The 14805-nt window shown below is 44.4% G+C and overlaps 1 protein-coding gene across 1 annotated transcript in view; it reads right to left on the reverse strand.

Annotated features, from left to right (window-relative positions):
• The window catches only part of TRPC5 (transient receptor potential cation channel subfamily C member 5), a 64949-nt gene that overhangs the window by 15725 nt on the left and 34419 nt on the right, over positions 1 to 14805 (reverse strand). The window contains exons 4-6 of the mRNA XM_065689708.1: positions 14197 to 14336; positions 10137 to 10459; positions 4934 to 5129 (exon numbers count right to left, since the gene is read on the reverse strand). Of these exons, the coding sequence (XP_065545780.1) occupies positions 4934 to 5129; positions 10137 to 10459; positions 14197 to 14336 (659 nt within the window). The remainder of the gene's footprint in view (positions 1 to 4933; positions 5130 to 10136; positions 10460 to 14196; positions 14337 to 14805) is intronic.

A 14805-nucleotide genomic window follows, 5' to 3' on the forward strand; every position in this document is an offset into this window, starting at 1 on the left:
AGGGCCATAAAACTGGGGGACAAGCAGTGGTATTTCACTCATCCAGCATACCAAGGAACCATTTAATCCCCTTTCCAGGGCCTAGTTGTTTTGCTACATCATAAAAAACTCCAGGAGACGTTAATCCCAGCTCATACTGGCAACAGGAGTGTAATAAGAGCGTAATTTCATTTCCTGCTGTATGGCAGAGTTAAAAACCAAATACATCTCAATTTCTCCTAAGAAATTCAAATGAATGGTTCTGAGGGCTTGTGCGATGAACACCTTCCTGATGCTTTGTAATAGCTTTGCTTTGAGTCCAGGCTTTGGAGCTGGCCTTTCCTCTATAGGGGAGCAATCTACCACCCCAAACCCTGTCGAGCTGTGAATCTTGAACTAAGTTTGTGGATTCATAAAGTTCTTCCTTGGCAAAGCCACCAAGTAATAACTGCGCAGGTCACGCAAGCAGAGGAGGTGCAACATTTTTTGACAGTCCTAAGGGTCATAGATCACAGTGGGGAGAAGAATTTCTGCTGCTGTTGTGAATTAGAGTGGGTACCAAGTACTGAGGCAGCTCAGTTGGCGCAGAAAACTGGAGGAATTCTTGTTCTTTGTAGATGAGGAAAAGTTTGATACTCCTGCCTGGGGGAAATCCAAAGTTATCTTCGAAACAATGGAATAGGGAGCTGCAAAATCTTTATATTCCGTTGTGCTTTCATTTTAAGTTCTCTACTATGCAAAATTCCACGTACAATATCCCTACACTTAATCTCCTGAAAGCGATCACTTATTTTTAGCTGCACATACCAACCGGTTCTGTTTACTGCACTGGTTTTGTTTTGCTGTGCGAAGTATTTACCATTTTCATTCCTGCCCTCCACAATATGTACTAATCCGATCTATCTCATGCCATCACTTAAAACCGCACTCCTAGTTTGGTGTCCAAGGACCTAAACAGTCTTAACACTGGCAACTGTGTCTCAGCTTGGTCATACACTCCCAGAGTATATATATATATAGTGTGTGTATATATATACTATATATACTATATATACTATATATACTATATATACTATATATACTATATATACTATATATAATATATATATACTTTCTTTTGCAGTCACAGCTGTCTGAGATGAACCAGCTTAAAATAACAGACATGCAAGCCAACAGAAGGATACAAAATACAAACCAATTTCATAACTTAATACCTACTGCTAGAGTGAAGTCATTCCAACATCACACATACACTGTGTATTGCACACTTGAAGCTGTAACACCTTCATTTGCACACGCAGTAGTTAGAGGTCATTTTTCTCAGACCTATTTTGCTATCCCTGAGGTATTAAGCATCGTTGGACTTTTCCTAAAACACCTGAAAGCTCCATTCAAGATGCTTAAATCTCTGCTTAATATGTCAGTGGGATGCCTCATGCTGCAGTGCTGGTGTGTGCCACTTATCTCTCTAACTCACTTGGAACTCGGATTAGTTCACAGCCCTACGGTCTTCCTCCTGCAGATGGGTCTTAGTTCTTCAGTCGATCTTGCTTCCCGTTGCTCCTGCAGCTGCAGAGTCAGAACTGTTGGTACAGTTCCAGTGACTAATTCCTGCATGACTTCCCAGAGCATCACAGATGTGTCCATAAGGAACATGCTTTCAGAAAATGTGTGTAGATTGCTAATTCCCTTCAAAATGTACCCTTGGACCCCCCAGTAACACCCACTGCCACATTACTTTGAAGAGATTACAAACTGGCAGAGGATTGTGTAACTATTAACAGGCAAGTGGCATTCCTATGAGAAGCAGACTATCAGAGGTAGTGTCCTCATTACCCACCCTGCTACTTTCTGCCGCTTAGGAATGATGGAGTCACCTGGCTACTCTCAGATAAGCTCCATTGTCCTTCCTCTTGCCATCATGATGTATTCCTCTGCTGTTAATCGGGTGATGGTATTTCTGTCACGTCTGGAAGGTATTGAGATGAGGACCCGGCAGTGCATCACACCCAGTCGCATTGCGTGCTGCTTGCATAGAACATTCTGATCCTCGAGTACAGACGCGGTGCAAAGTGTATGGAAATGCTGGGGTGCGTTTGGATTTTGTTTGCTCTGGCAGTGAAACATTGTGCCTGCTGGAACCAGTTTGGCAAAAGAGAAAAATGGGCTGCACGAAAAGAAATCAATATTGAAAGTGCCTCGGGGTACCCCCAGAAAAACGTGTTTATTGAAGGCTGAAATAGCTGACTGAAAGCCCCAACAAAATTATGGCAGAAAAATGCTCCCTCCTGTGAGGGAGGAATCACTCCGAGCTCTGTGGAGGTTTTACTCTTTGCTTGCCTTGCTCTGCCTTCCACAGAAACCCTGTGGTTTCACCATGTGTACCCACAGCGCTTAATTAACTACCAAGCCCTAAGCCCCACACTGGGGAGACACAATGAAGAGCGAAGAAATACACAGCAGAATTAATGTATATACAGGAGACGATGGAGAGACGCTAACTTGATGAGTAACTGCTACAAATGCATTAATGTATTTGTCCCTGCAAAAAAAGGAGGGGAGAAAGACTGTTTGCATTGCAGCAGTGCCACTGGCTCATTAGCAAGTGGAATTAATTAAGGTGTCCTGATCACTCCATTGCAGGGAAATCAGCAGCAGAGATGCACTCTCATCCCCAGTGTCTAGCTCATTTTATTGCTCTGCAGAGCCCTGCGCATGGCACAAGGTTTCCTATTGAGGTATTTGAGAAGACCTCCACCCCACCCCAAGGGTGCTTTCCACTCCTCCCTCCCTGGAATACTGTCATTCCATGTGGATTCAATGGAATTTAAATACCAGGAGGAAGAAATGCCCAGTCTAGCAACCAGTCTACAGTGATTCAGAAAGGGGTAGAGCTGATTACAGGAGGTTAAAAACTGACCCACAGTTGTAAAGCTCATCTATTAATGCGTTGTTTTCTTCAAGGAAGAGATTAATTGATGCTTGTCACACAAAGAAAGCTTGTCCCCGAGAGAATGCTGTGAGCACGCAGAAATATTAGTTTCCAACACTAAGCTGAATGAGACGGGGCTGGAAGTGACTGCTCTTGCCTTCCCAAGCAATGTCACTGCTCTCAGCAGCCATTGCAATATGACAGCTTAAGTGACGAAGAATATCCTGTAGCATTTTCACTATCCTTCCTCTGAGTAAGGACTCATGCTGCATGCTGAATTGGGTGTTATGGCCAGGTTTATGGGTGAGTTCAGTCCCTCACCTTCAAGCCTCTCACAAGCAATACCTTCAGATCTAGCAATTTACAGTCCCCAGCTGCTCCAGAAACATTAACACAAGTCCTGCTCTGGACCATTCGCTTCAGTTAATTGTTATGATGGGTCTCTGAAGTCCTGTGGGATGGTTTGTAATGTGTCACGGAACCACTCACATTACTCAGGGAAAAGAATGATGAGTGGTTTGTGTCCCAGTGAATAGAAAATACTGCTATTCTTACGCCAGTCTTAGGTTTGGGCTTTGTGCCTGTGACAAGCCTATTTGATGACAATAAAGGACGGGGAATGGGAGAAAAAGGCCAAGGCGAGTATCTTTGTTTCCTGCCCCTCATTCCAGTCTCCCTGGAATGTGAGGAGTAGCACTGAACAAAGAGAAAGCACTTCAAGCACAGAAAGACGGATAAAGCTCCATGATGCTTTGTGATAAGCTGCCTTTCTGCTTGTTTGGAAGGTCAATGGTCCAGGTTTTCTCATACTTTTTAACGTGATAAAGATCAGGTGTCCAAAAGTATCACCGGTTTGGCTGGGTCTGTGCTCAGTGTGGCCAGGTAACTAAATTATAAGCCACTTGAAACAGCAGTTGTGGAACCTGCTCAAGCAGACGACTCAATACGGTGTGTGCTTTAGCCAGGAAAGGAGCTCACCCATACATTTCCCCAGAGATTTGTCCAGGAAGTTGGGAATGAAAACAGTTGGAGAGCTGGTGCTGGTTCTATTTTTCCTCTGTTTCATGTTCTAGAGCAAATCCAAGAGCACAGAAGGAAGTCTCCATGGTGTCTGTACTGAGTGAGCAGCCGAGGAGATAAATGACTTCTCAGCTCCTGTTTCTGTTCACAGGTGATGTAACACTTCATCATCTCACTAGCTCTAAACCTATTATGTAAGGTGTCAGCACTGGAAAGTAAGTGCCCATTGATTTACCTCAAGTACTGTGCACACAGGATTTAGCTTCCTTCCGTACTGTCTGTGCAATTTACCTGAACAGCCTTAAAATGCAGGGCCACACTGCTGCAGTTTTCAATCTGTTGACAAATTTAATCATCAATGTACAGATTGGCTTTTAGGTACACAGAATGAGATTACAGTAGAGACCAGTTCTGAACATTCAAATGAAGACAGAGTCTGAAACTGGCTCTACAGCCAACTGGCAGCTCGGATCCATCCTGCACTGAGGTTACTCGGAGATTATGGGTCTAGAGTGTCAGCTGCCAGGAGGCTGGCTGGTGTTACAGATGGGAATGATCTAATTTCAGTGGGAAGACTGTGGAGTAAGAAATTACAGGACTGCGCTTCTGACACGTTCTCAAAAGAGAGAACAGTAATAGGAGAGAAGGGGAAAAAGTAGCACCCCAAGTTAAAGCCAAACATCAAGAAGCAGTGGGAAGGCTTCCCTTTAGATACCCTCTCTGCTATCAAGTAAATCAGCTGCTCGTGCCAAGGTGACCAATGAGGTGACAAGGGCAGATCACAGCTGATAAGCCTTTTCCACCTAAGTAGCATTACAAACTGAGCAAAACCTCCTCTGCAAGCATGATTTCAGGCTAGTGAGTAGAAATCCCAACTATCTGCTGTCAAAAACGGGGCAGCATCCTCCAGCATCCCAGAAGATACACATCTGCTGTAAGCCAAACAGACGAGGCACATAGAAGAAAAATAAAAGCCAAGAGAGAGAGAACGAGATAACTTACAGCAATGAGCTGGTAGGAGTTGTTCATCATGGCTATGAGCATGTTCAGCAGCACGACGAGGGAGATGACGTTGTAGGTCCCAAACATAGTGGCCCCAACAAATTCTGTGAACTCGTGTCTGGCTTTCACGTTGGTGACGTAGAGATTGAGCAGACCAAACACAGACCAGAAGAGTGACTGGAGGGTCTCGAAAAGTCTGCAAATAAAAACAGGCTTTTACTTGGCTGCCTGGCTCTGGGGAATGGAAGACAATGCCTGGTTCAGGTGCTGGAGAACACATTAGGCATCAGAAGCCTGGGGCACTCCAAAGCGGCTGCTCAGTGCAGCCGTTTATTCTCCCTGGGGACAGTCCTCACTCCAGCCACAGTGACCCATTGGCCACTGCATGTGAGAGCTGTGTCACATCAACATTTGCTACCTGTCCAAGAACCCTGTCCGTATCCTTGTGAGGTGCAGCAAGCATAACTGCCCTGAAGGAACCCAAAATTCCTTTTTGCACTCTACACACATGCAAAGAACAGCCGCAATATATTCCCTCTAATTAGAATGGCTGTTCTGTGATACTGCTGTTATCTATAGACACAAACTCTCCTGTTTAATCAGTGCCTGCATCATTAACACATCTGTAGACTAAATGGGAACCCACCCCCAAGTACAGCATGACCGTAGCAGTTAAACAGTGCACAACAACAATGCACCACGAGGTAGGAGATGGGAGAAATCACGCTGACTTGCACCTTTTGCTCTAATACAGGCTGAGAGCTTGCCATTGCTTTGGCTGCAAGTGAGCCAGGCCGGTGTGCTAAGACCCTGGCAGTTCGTAGTGCATGGGGCCAGAAATGCTGGTCTCTGTGGCTTGTTTGTGCAGCAGCTCCCACCACCGCAGCGCAGTGCCCACAGCAGCGCTGCAAGAATTGATCAGTAATGACTGATCAGAAATGACTCAGATGAGAGTCATCACTTTAATTCTGCTCAAGAGGTTTTTCTTCTTTTGAAGTCTTCCTTCCATAGATGAACTAGACCTGACCTCACTGTGCTTTACAGCTGATGAGATCATGCCAGGTCTCTGTTTGCTCCAGCCAGAGACAAGTGACCTTTCGCAATCACGTCAAATACATAATCAGCAATCTAAATAATTGCTCTAGTTGGGCATCTTTGTTCTGGCTTTCCAGAATATGGCATTTATATAATCAAAAAATGGCATTTATATTCCTGTTTAAGAGTTTCCATTTTGGCCTGAGGTCGGTAGGTATTGTCAAAAGCTACTACTAGAAAAATCAATACAAACAATTCAGATACTTTACTTGACATGTCAGGTATCTGTACCCCAGCCTTCTCCAGGCATCTGCTCCACCTGTAACCCCCTCGCTTCATATGGGGATTTAGTTTCTTCGTATTTTGTGGACATATCTGATGTTTTTCACTGGCCAAGACTATAAAGACTCTTTAAAGCAAAAGTCCTTTCTCCCAAAAGTCAGGCTGTTTGTTAGGTTTATTAAGTAAGCGAGGTGGTAAAATAAGCATGCTAAACATTCTCCTGCTAAGAACGGGGGAGTGCTAGCTATCTTTTAACTTACTTTAACTATTAGCAGTAGAAATACTGATTAGGCTGGAGGCTCAGGGGAGACAGAGGTTCCTGTCATGAAACCAAAACCAGCGATCAGTGCATTGCTCTGGATTCACACTACTAACCAGGAGTATAACTGGGGCCCAGACTAAGGTGAATGTGTTTACATGTGGACATGAAAGAGACAGCAGCTGGTTTCTGCACCTCTGCAGAGAAGTAAGGCTTAGTTACTCTCTCCTCAGTGTTTAATGCCAGGTCAGAACCATGATCTCTTTCCACGGTAATTGTTTCAGGTGGGGCTCACACTACTCATAGAATCATAGAATAGTTAGGGTTGGAAAGGACCTCAAGATCACCCAGCTCCAACCCCCCTGCCGTGGGCAGGGACACCTCACACTAACCCATGTCACCCAAGAAGCACCCTACTTGGGAGAAGCAGCTTTAGAAAGGGAATTTTGTTAACTGCGCTCGAGAGACAGCCCCTCTTGATGAGTACATCCTGGGTCTGAAGCAAACTGCAGAAATCCCAAAGCACCACCATCTCTCCACAGAGAGCAAGCGCTCCTCTGCTGCAGGACCCCTCCTGCAGCCCCTGGGGAAGCGGCCCTGGGCATCATGTCCCTCCAGTGAGAAGGAGAGCAGGCAGTGAGGTGTGACTGCCTCCACCCCTTCCTCCTCTTCCTCTCTCTCTTCTCCCTCCTCCAGTTGCCAGACTCACAGCGATAAACACATTTCCAAATTGCCCAAGCTTTCCAAGGTGAGGCTGAAGCATAAAACCTTAAATTATTCATGACTTCACCTCCTTGCTGTCACAAAGGGATATTACTTTCCCATGATCTGTGTTTGCAATGCAGAAAATTTCCTCGCCGAGAAAATATTAAACCCATCCTTCGGGACTAATAGGAAATAATGCAGCAGTAAATAGGTGTCACATTTTAAACAAGCTGTACAAACACGAGTGGCGTCTTGCTTTCCCTCCCCTTAGGAAATTAGGTCTTATTGTGTGAGCGCCTAGAAATGCTGGCAGGAATCAAAGGGTACTGATTGAAAGCTTTTTACATTTATTCTTTCATTAGGGATGAACTATGAGCAAACCTGAGGTACCACCGGCTCTGACTTGAACTCACTCCAGCCCAACAATACAATGCTCGTTCTGCAGGTTGCTTGCTCTCAGCCAGTCCCCCATGCTGTGCATCTGCTCAGGGGCCAAGTGTCAGCTTGTACTGGGGGTGTTAATAACGACCATTTAAACTTTTAAGAACGTGTTAAATACATTTCTTAAGCAAGCCTCAAACAAAAAGTAACTGCGGAGCATTCTGTCCCCTGCCAGGAGACCTCGGTCCTAATGGATCCCCTCCCACTGCGATTTTGTTTTACACAAGCCTCTGCCATAAAGGCTGAGCCCCCTCAATTTCCTTTCTGTGCTACATTCTCCTTGGCAGGGGGTTTAAACTGAATGCTAGGGTGGGAGAAACTGTGGTCTGTATTTAAGCTGAGCTGCACACTTTCTGTTGAGTGGTTCTGTATCACTTCCCAAGATATTACACCTTCTTACAGGCTTGAAGAGCTTTTTCTTTTCCCCACTGACTCAAGGCTCTTTTTCTTCAGTCAAATCCTGCTGGTGTTTTCTCCCCTAACCTGCTGACAGTGAAATCGGTAAAACAACTGGTTTGCAATGGAGACAGGCCCAAACTAGAACGCAGAACTAAGCACATCTGCTCACCTCAGCTCCAGGGCAAGGCAGGCTGTGGTTCTGAACTCGGTGGGTTTGCCCCTTCCTGTGCTAGAAGTTGCCATTTAACAAACACTGTGCTTGCCAAACGTTCCTCCCTCTGGCTGCTGCATCAGTGCGGACGCAGGTCAAGGAATAGTATTTAATTCCTTTGCAAGGGCAGCACGACACATTTCTGGGGCACGGGAAGCAATTAACATACAGAAAAGACCGAAGTCTTTAATTCTGCTTTTCATTAGCACAGCGCGGTTCCATTCCCTCCTTCCAGATGGAGGGGGGCTTCGCGAGAAAATTAATCAAGCCTAGGGTGCTCCTGCTCTGCGGTGGAAAGCAGCAGCGTGTCTGGTCTGTTGAGTCAGGATGCTCTTGTAAAGCTGGGCTCTGTCCTGTGAAAAACCCCTGCTTTTTTAAAGCACAGAGCCCACGGGGCAGTGTTGGAGCCTTTCCTCTCCCCGCCTCACCATGTGGCCTCAGCCATCATCTGCTCTTGGTAACAGTGCAAATATGTCACAAATCCTTTCTTAACCTCAAGCCTTCAGCTGAGGAAGGGGGGAGAATTATTGGGCGTTATGACAAGTTATAGCGCGGTGGACAACAGTTCTGGTTTGCTTGTTTGCAGGGCGTAGGCCTTTTTCTAGACCGTGCTTTATTTATTTCTCTTCCCATTGTGTTTTAAGTACTGTGCAAGCAGCAAGAACAAAGGCACAGGGGCTGATTATTATAATTATTTGCACTATTAGTAATTAAAACAAATACATCAGAAAGACAATTCATGTTATTTTTCAGCATGTGCTATCTCTTTCAGCCCTGCCAGCTGTCACCACAGCGATTTCCACGCCAACATCCCAGTAAAGTACCAGCATTTCCAGCAAAAAGGGTTTTGCTGGGATTTTAGCCTCGCTGCACTGCAAGGAAATCAGAGAATCATAGAATCGTAGAATCATAGAATAGTTAGGGTTGGAAAGGACCTCAAGATCATCCAGTTCCAACCCCCTGCCATGGGCAGGGACACCTCACACTAACCCATGTCACCCAAGGCTTCATCCGACCTGGGCTTGAACACTGCCAGGGATGGAGCACTCACAGCCTCCCTGGGCAACCCATTCCAGGGTCTCACCACCCTAACAGGAAAGAATTTCCTCCTTATATCACAGAATCACAGTTTTAACCCGTTACCCCTTGTCCTGTCACTACAGTCCCTGATGAAGAGTCCCTCCCCAGCATCCCTATAGGCCCCCTTTAGGTACTGGAAGGCTGCTATGAGGTCCCCAGGCAGCCTTCTCTTCTCCAGGCTGAACAGCCCCAACTTCCTCAGCCTGTCTTCATACGGGAGGTGCTCCAGCCCCTGGTCATCCTCGTGGCCTCCTCTGGACTTGTTCCAACAGTTCCATGTCCTTCTTATGTTGAGGACACCAGAGAAGCCTGCAACATCATCATGTGGGCATAAAAAAGGCCTGGGTGAGACTGATGTTGTTTTTGCCGTATCATATTAGTTACTAATATCTTTTTTCTTATGTTTATCCCTTGTTTGCTACATTTTGTTTAGCTTCTCCTTCTTTAGGATTATTATGGCAAAAGTATTCTTGCTTTCTGAAAGACACCGGGATTGAACACAGCCACATTAAAACGTACGTTTCAGGCATGTAGGGTGACAGCTTCATCCAGAACTTAAACGATGTCTCCCACTTGCAGGCATAAGTAAGAGTCTTTCTGACAGCAAAGCTCAGCAGAATGTCTGCCCCAGTTACCTCACACCTTTCCTGCAGCATCAACCAGCTCACCTGATACTTGCAAATGAATAAATAAGGGCGCTGTCAGTGCAGCGACAAGACAACAGGCAAAGGCAGGTAACACAGGGGACAGTGGAAGTCAACCTTATAAACAGAAAGCAAAGGACATCTTACGTGGAGAAGGCATTGTTCTGTTTCTCACATCGGATCCCCTTGCAGTTGTTGGGTTCCTCCGAGGCACTGGTCTCATAGTAAAAATAAAGCTGGTTCAGTCCATTGGCAAAAGCCAGAAGCACCAGGCAGTAGATAAAAAGGAATTTGAGGATGTCTAGCAGCATGCGTCCCAGAGAAATCTGCAAGGGCCCCAGGTGTGAATTTGCTGTAAACAGGGATATGAGACGCAAGGAACTCAAGATGTTGGATATTGCAAAGAGGGCTTCTGCAATGAGAGTCGGGTGCCACATCTCCCACTCCTCCCTTGGACGGGAGCCGTTATACTGAAAGAAATAACAAGGGTATAAAAGTTAATTATGTTGTAACTGCTCTCGGATAACGTAAAAAGACACATCTGCTAATACATGTAAACACTACCCTGAGAAGTAGTTTTAGACTCTTCAGAGGCTTCTGGAAGGTTGGGTGTTCTTAGCCTAAGTTTAGAAAACAAGGCTTTTGAATTCTGAGTTCACTGTCTGCAGATTCTTCAGGTCCGTGGGTTCGTACACAATCTATTTCAATGCTTAAAGGGTTCAGACCTGCCCTTCAGCAGGCTCAGGTCAGAAATTCCCCATTACCTCTTCTTTCCTTTTGCTCCTAAAAATGATTGCACATGGAGAGCACTGCACATTCCTGGACGAATCCAGTGGATGGAGGAGGGAAGAAGGGAAGCAATGAACTGGCGAGCCTAAGAAATGGAGGCTTTCCTTCCCTGGCAATCTCAAAACCCTGCCAGCAGCCCAGAAACAAAACACTTTCTTCAAATTAATTTTCTTATTAGTTAATTTGCCATGGCAATTTTCGGAGAGTTGCTAAAGCACAGGTCCTAATGACAGCTGAAGCACTGGATACATTTGAGTGCATCAATTATAACATTAACTTGGTCTGTGATGCAACTGTAAAAGCAGAAGCATTTTCTGAGCAAAGAGCAGCCAGATGCAAATAGGTTACACGAACGAGCTGGTTGTATAAATGTTAACTACTCTGGCTTAAGTACGCTGGCACAACAGAATGGAGTCAAAGACATTTTCACGTCAAAGAATAATTGTCCTTTTAACATTTGTCTCTGCTCATTTCATATGCATAAAAGGCAAAAATATACTTGGAATATATAGCTAACAGCGCAGCCAGTGTGTTTAGGACTCCTAAAATAATTTTCCTGTCTCTTAAAAGGAAGGGACATCAGAGACAGATGAATTTGGGGGACTTTTCTATTTAAATCTGAAGGTCCAATATATGAGCTTACAATTTTCTTTCAAGGACACAGCTAAAAGCAAGTTGGTATTTCAAACAGTTCCTCTGTATGGCAGAGCTGAGACATGATACAAAGGCATTGCAGCATGACCTCTGATTGCTTCTGACATTTCCAAACTGCTCTTTATTACATGAACATCATGACCCGTGCCTGTTAACTTGATTTGAAGATGGGTCTTAAAATGCTTACAAACAGGCAGACATGTTAACTTTTTGCCAGGATCCAGCACTGGGGGTGGGTGGTTGGGATTGGAAAGTCTCCCCTGCACAGAGGGTAGATTTGTATAGTAGTCTGCAGTTCTCTTCTGCATGCTGCCTGGACGCAGTAGCCCAGGGACCCTCTGCTAGGGCTTAGCATAGACTGCTCGTAAAGGTATGTCAAAAGGTCATCTTCATTTCACATCTATTTTTAAAGCAACTTGTTAGGGTCATATATTGGCCCTGATGATATATCCCCTCTTGGTAACCAGTAGACCCTTCAGAGCAACCTAGCCATCACAGATAGAAGACTTCAGAGGTATCTAATGATGCTGGGTGTCTAGGAAGGCTGGAGCTGGTTGGGTTGGGCATCACACAATGAAACAGAGCAGAGATGTATTCAGAATAGTACAAGTAAGTTACACCAGGCAGTCACATTTACCCTTCCTCATTACATGATAATTCAATGCAACAAATGAAAACTGATTAAGAAAGTATCTTTACCCTATAATTAGCCCGAAGGTTTCATTAGTATTGGACAATATTAGGGTCAGATCTTGGAACCAGTCAAATCAAGACAAGAAAAAGTCTCCACATAAAAACAAGGATGGAAAACATTAGTGTGAGTTTGCAATTTATTTTTCTGATATTTGGCAGAAATCTAAATGTCCATGTAATCCTTTGAAGTTCTAAGAAGTGTTAGAATATGGTATATTGGCATATATCCCAGCCTTTTCCAGCTCGGGGCTGCTCTGTAAATAACAAAAACCTTTACAAATCATGCTGCAAAAGGTTTTGAAGCCATTATCAATGTTATATATCCTCATGTTTCAGAGCGTACTGCAACCTCTAAGTGACATAGGTCACTTAGAAGGGAACTTCTGTGGGCACGCTGTTTCAGAACGACTCCTATAGGAGATTTTATGCACCTCTCAGAACTGTCTGACACTGGAGCAGACCTTAGATCAGCAGGTTTAATCCAAGAGGGTCTGATCTGTACTCAGAGACAGATATATTCCTTTTGTGTACTGGCATATAGGTCTTTGTAGTCAGCCTGTAAGTTTCTGTAGCTCTTACAGAGTATACAAACAAAGCTGTACCTCCTTTGTACATGTGGTTTGGCTATGAGCTTAAATCTCAGTATGTGACTGTGTAAGTCTATGGATGCACAGCTCTTCTAGTCATTTGTGTGTGAGAAAGAACAAGATTGTTAACATTTTAAGATTTGTTTGTGAATCTTACCATTTCCAGCCTTATTTTTTTTATTGCTCTCAGTTTAAAGGCCAACCTTTCAAGTCTGTAATTTCCTCCCTGGTTCTGAATCCTGGGAGTAAAAAGATGTAATCTCTTCCTGCTTTGATGCTGTTACAGAGCTGCCTCTTCAGGGAGCAGCAGCTATCTTAAAGCTTTTCCCTTTGAAAAGCTAACTCAGTGCTATGCAGCATCCTGGATTTTTAAAGAGACCCCACAGCAGACTGCTTGCTGTGTTGGAGTCAATGAGCTTTGTGCCACTTTCTCCTCGTTTCCTCTCTGCCTGTGCACATGCTTGGGTGAAACAAGGTTACTTGGGGAAGTGCTTGTCCTGGTTATTAGGAGCTGGGCTAAAAGAAGTAGTATCCTTCTAGCAAGGCAAAACCAACACAGTAGCACAGCAAACATGGAAAGTGCATAAATGGCCAAGGAGCAGACTTTGATTACTTGATTTACACCTGCGTAATTACACTCACTGCAGTGCAGTTACTGCAGATTACCGCAGATTCATACCAAGAAAAGAACCAGGCCAAGCACGCACAGGCTGAAGTCACAGAGCCATTGCATAAAGAAGTTTGCAGGAGACCATTTGTGCCTTGTCTGTGTCTTTGAAACAGAGAGACAGAAGGAAAATGCTTCAGGCCATTCTCTGGCTTCAAAACATGGGCATACGTTAAATGGAGCATCAGAAGTTGATAAATGTGGAAGGTGCTTTTGAGGATGAGCTCTGATGTGCGTTCTTGCCATCAATGGAACATGACAGTGAAGAGCCTACACAGTATCAAAGTTCCAGCATGCTCCTTTGTCATTTCTTTGCCTATGGTTTAAAACTATAAATTGAAGAGAATAAGTTGACTCTTTTGTATCAGATGGAAGCCTCCTGCTAGCAGGCCTGCTTTTCTTGGTAGACTTTTCACAGGTTATAAATCTTGGCTACCGATGCTTTCAGATAACCCTAGTCTTGCTTTTAGCTTTACTGTTTTATTTTAAATTCCTGTTTTCACTCTATCTAGCACTGTTGAAAGATGTCCAGTGTCAGTACGGAAAACAAAACACGTCTTTGACAACCGAGTAGCTACAAAATGGACACCAAATGGGGAAACTTCTACCTACTGCCCAGACAATCTACTTCAGTCTTGATGAAAGAGTCAGGGTGAGAAGGATGATCGCTCTCCAAACAAATTCCTAAGCTTTCCAGGTGAATTTCAAAACCAGGCTGCTTGAAAAGCAGCTTTTCTCTTTGATTTTGACAGTTACTACCCTGTGCACTACAGTTCTCAGAAGCAAGTTACAAATTATCTCTCCCAAGATACCGTACCTTGACGTAGGCAACAATTTTAAGGGAGATAGTTGCAAGGTAGAGGGAGTTCATTGCAAAATCCATCAGATTCCACCAGTCATGTACATACTCATTGAATCCACCATCCCACATCTCCTTGATTTCTCCCCAGATAAAACCTGTAGGAAGAAAGAGAGTTCATTGACATGACAAGGTATTATTTGCCATTAAAGCACTGTGTACACCTGGTGAAATAAAAGACAATTCTAAATTAACAGCTTGGAAAAAATGTCTCATCCCTCCTGTCTTCGACAAAGTATAATACTGCTGATCACGAAGCATTTTACAACTCTGTGGGGAATGTAGTCTAGAGAGAGATGAAAAGACCTAGGTTTCCTATCTAGGGCTCCAGACACACACACAAGGAGACTGCTTGAAATGTATGTTAATTACAGCTGGTATGAGTGGATTGGCTCAGATCAAATTTGTTCTACATGAATAAACTGTTTAAGCCACTGTATTTTATATAGTTTCTAACAGATTGTCTGCTCTCCCAGAAACTACCAGTAACTCATTGCTCAGTTGGACAGCACTGATTTTTCCTGACTTCCGCTGCAGAACATGCAACACTAGCACCAGTTTCTGTGT

Source organism: Lathamus discolor, chromosome 9 (assembly GCF_037157495.1).
Source record: "Lathamus discolor isolate bLatDis1 chromosome 9, bLatDis1.hap1, whole genome shotgun sequence".
Lineage (NCBI taxonomy): Eukaryota > Metazoa > Chordata > Aves > Psittaciformes > Psittacidae > Lathamus > Lathamus discolor.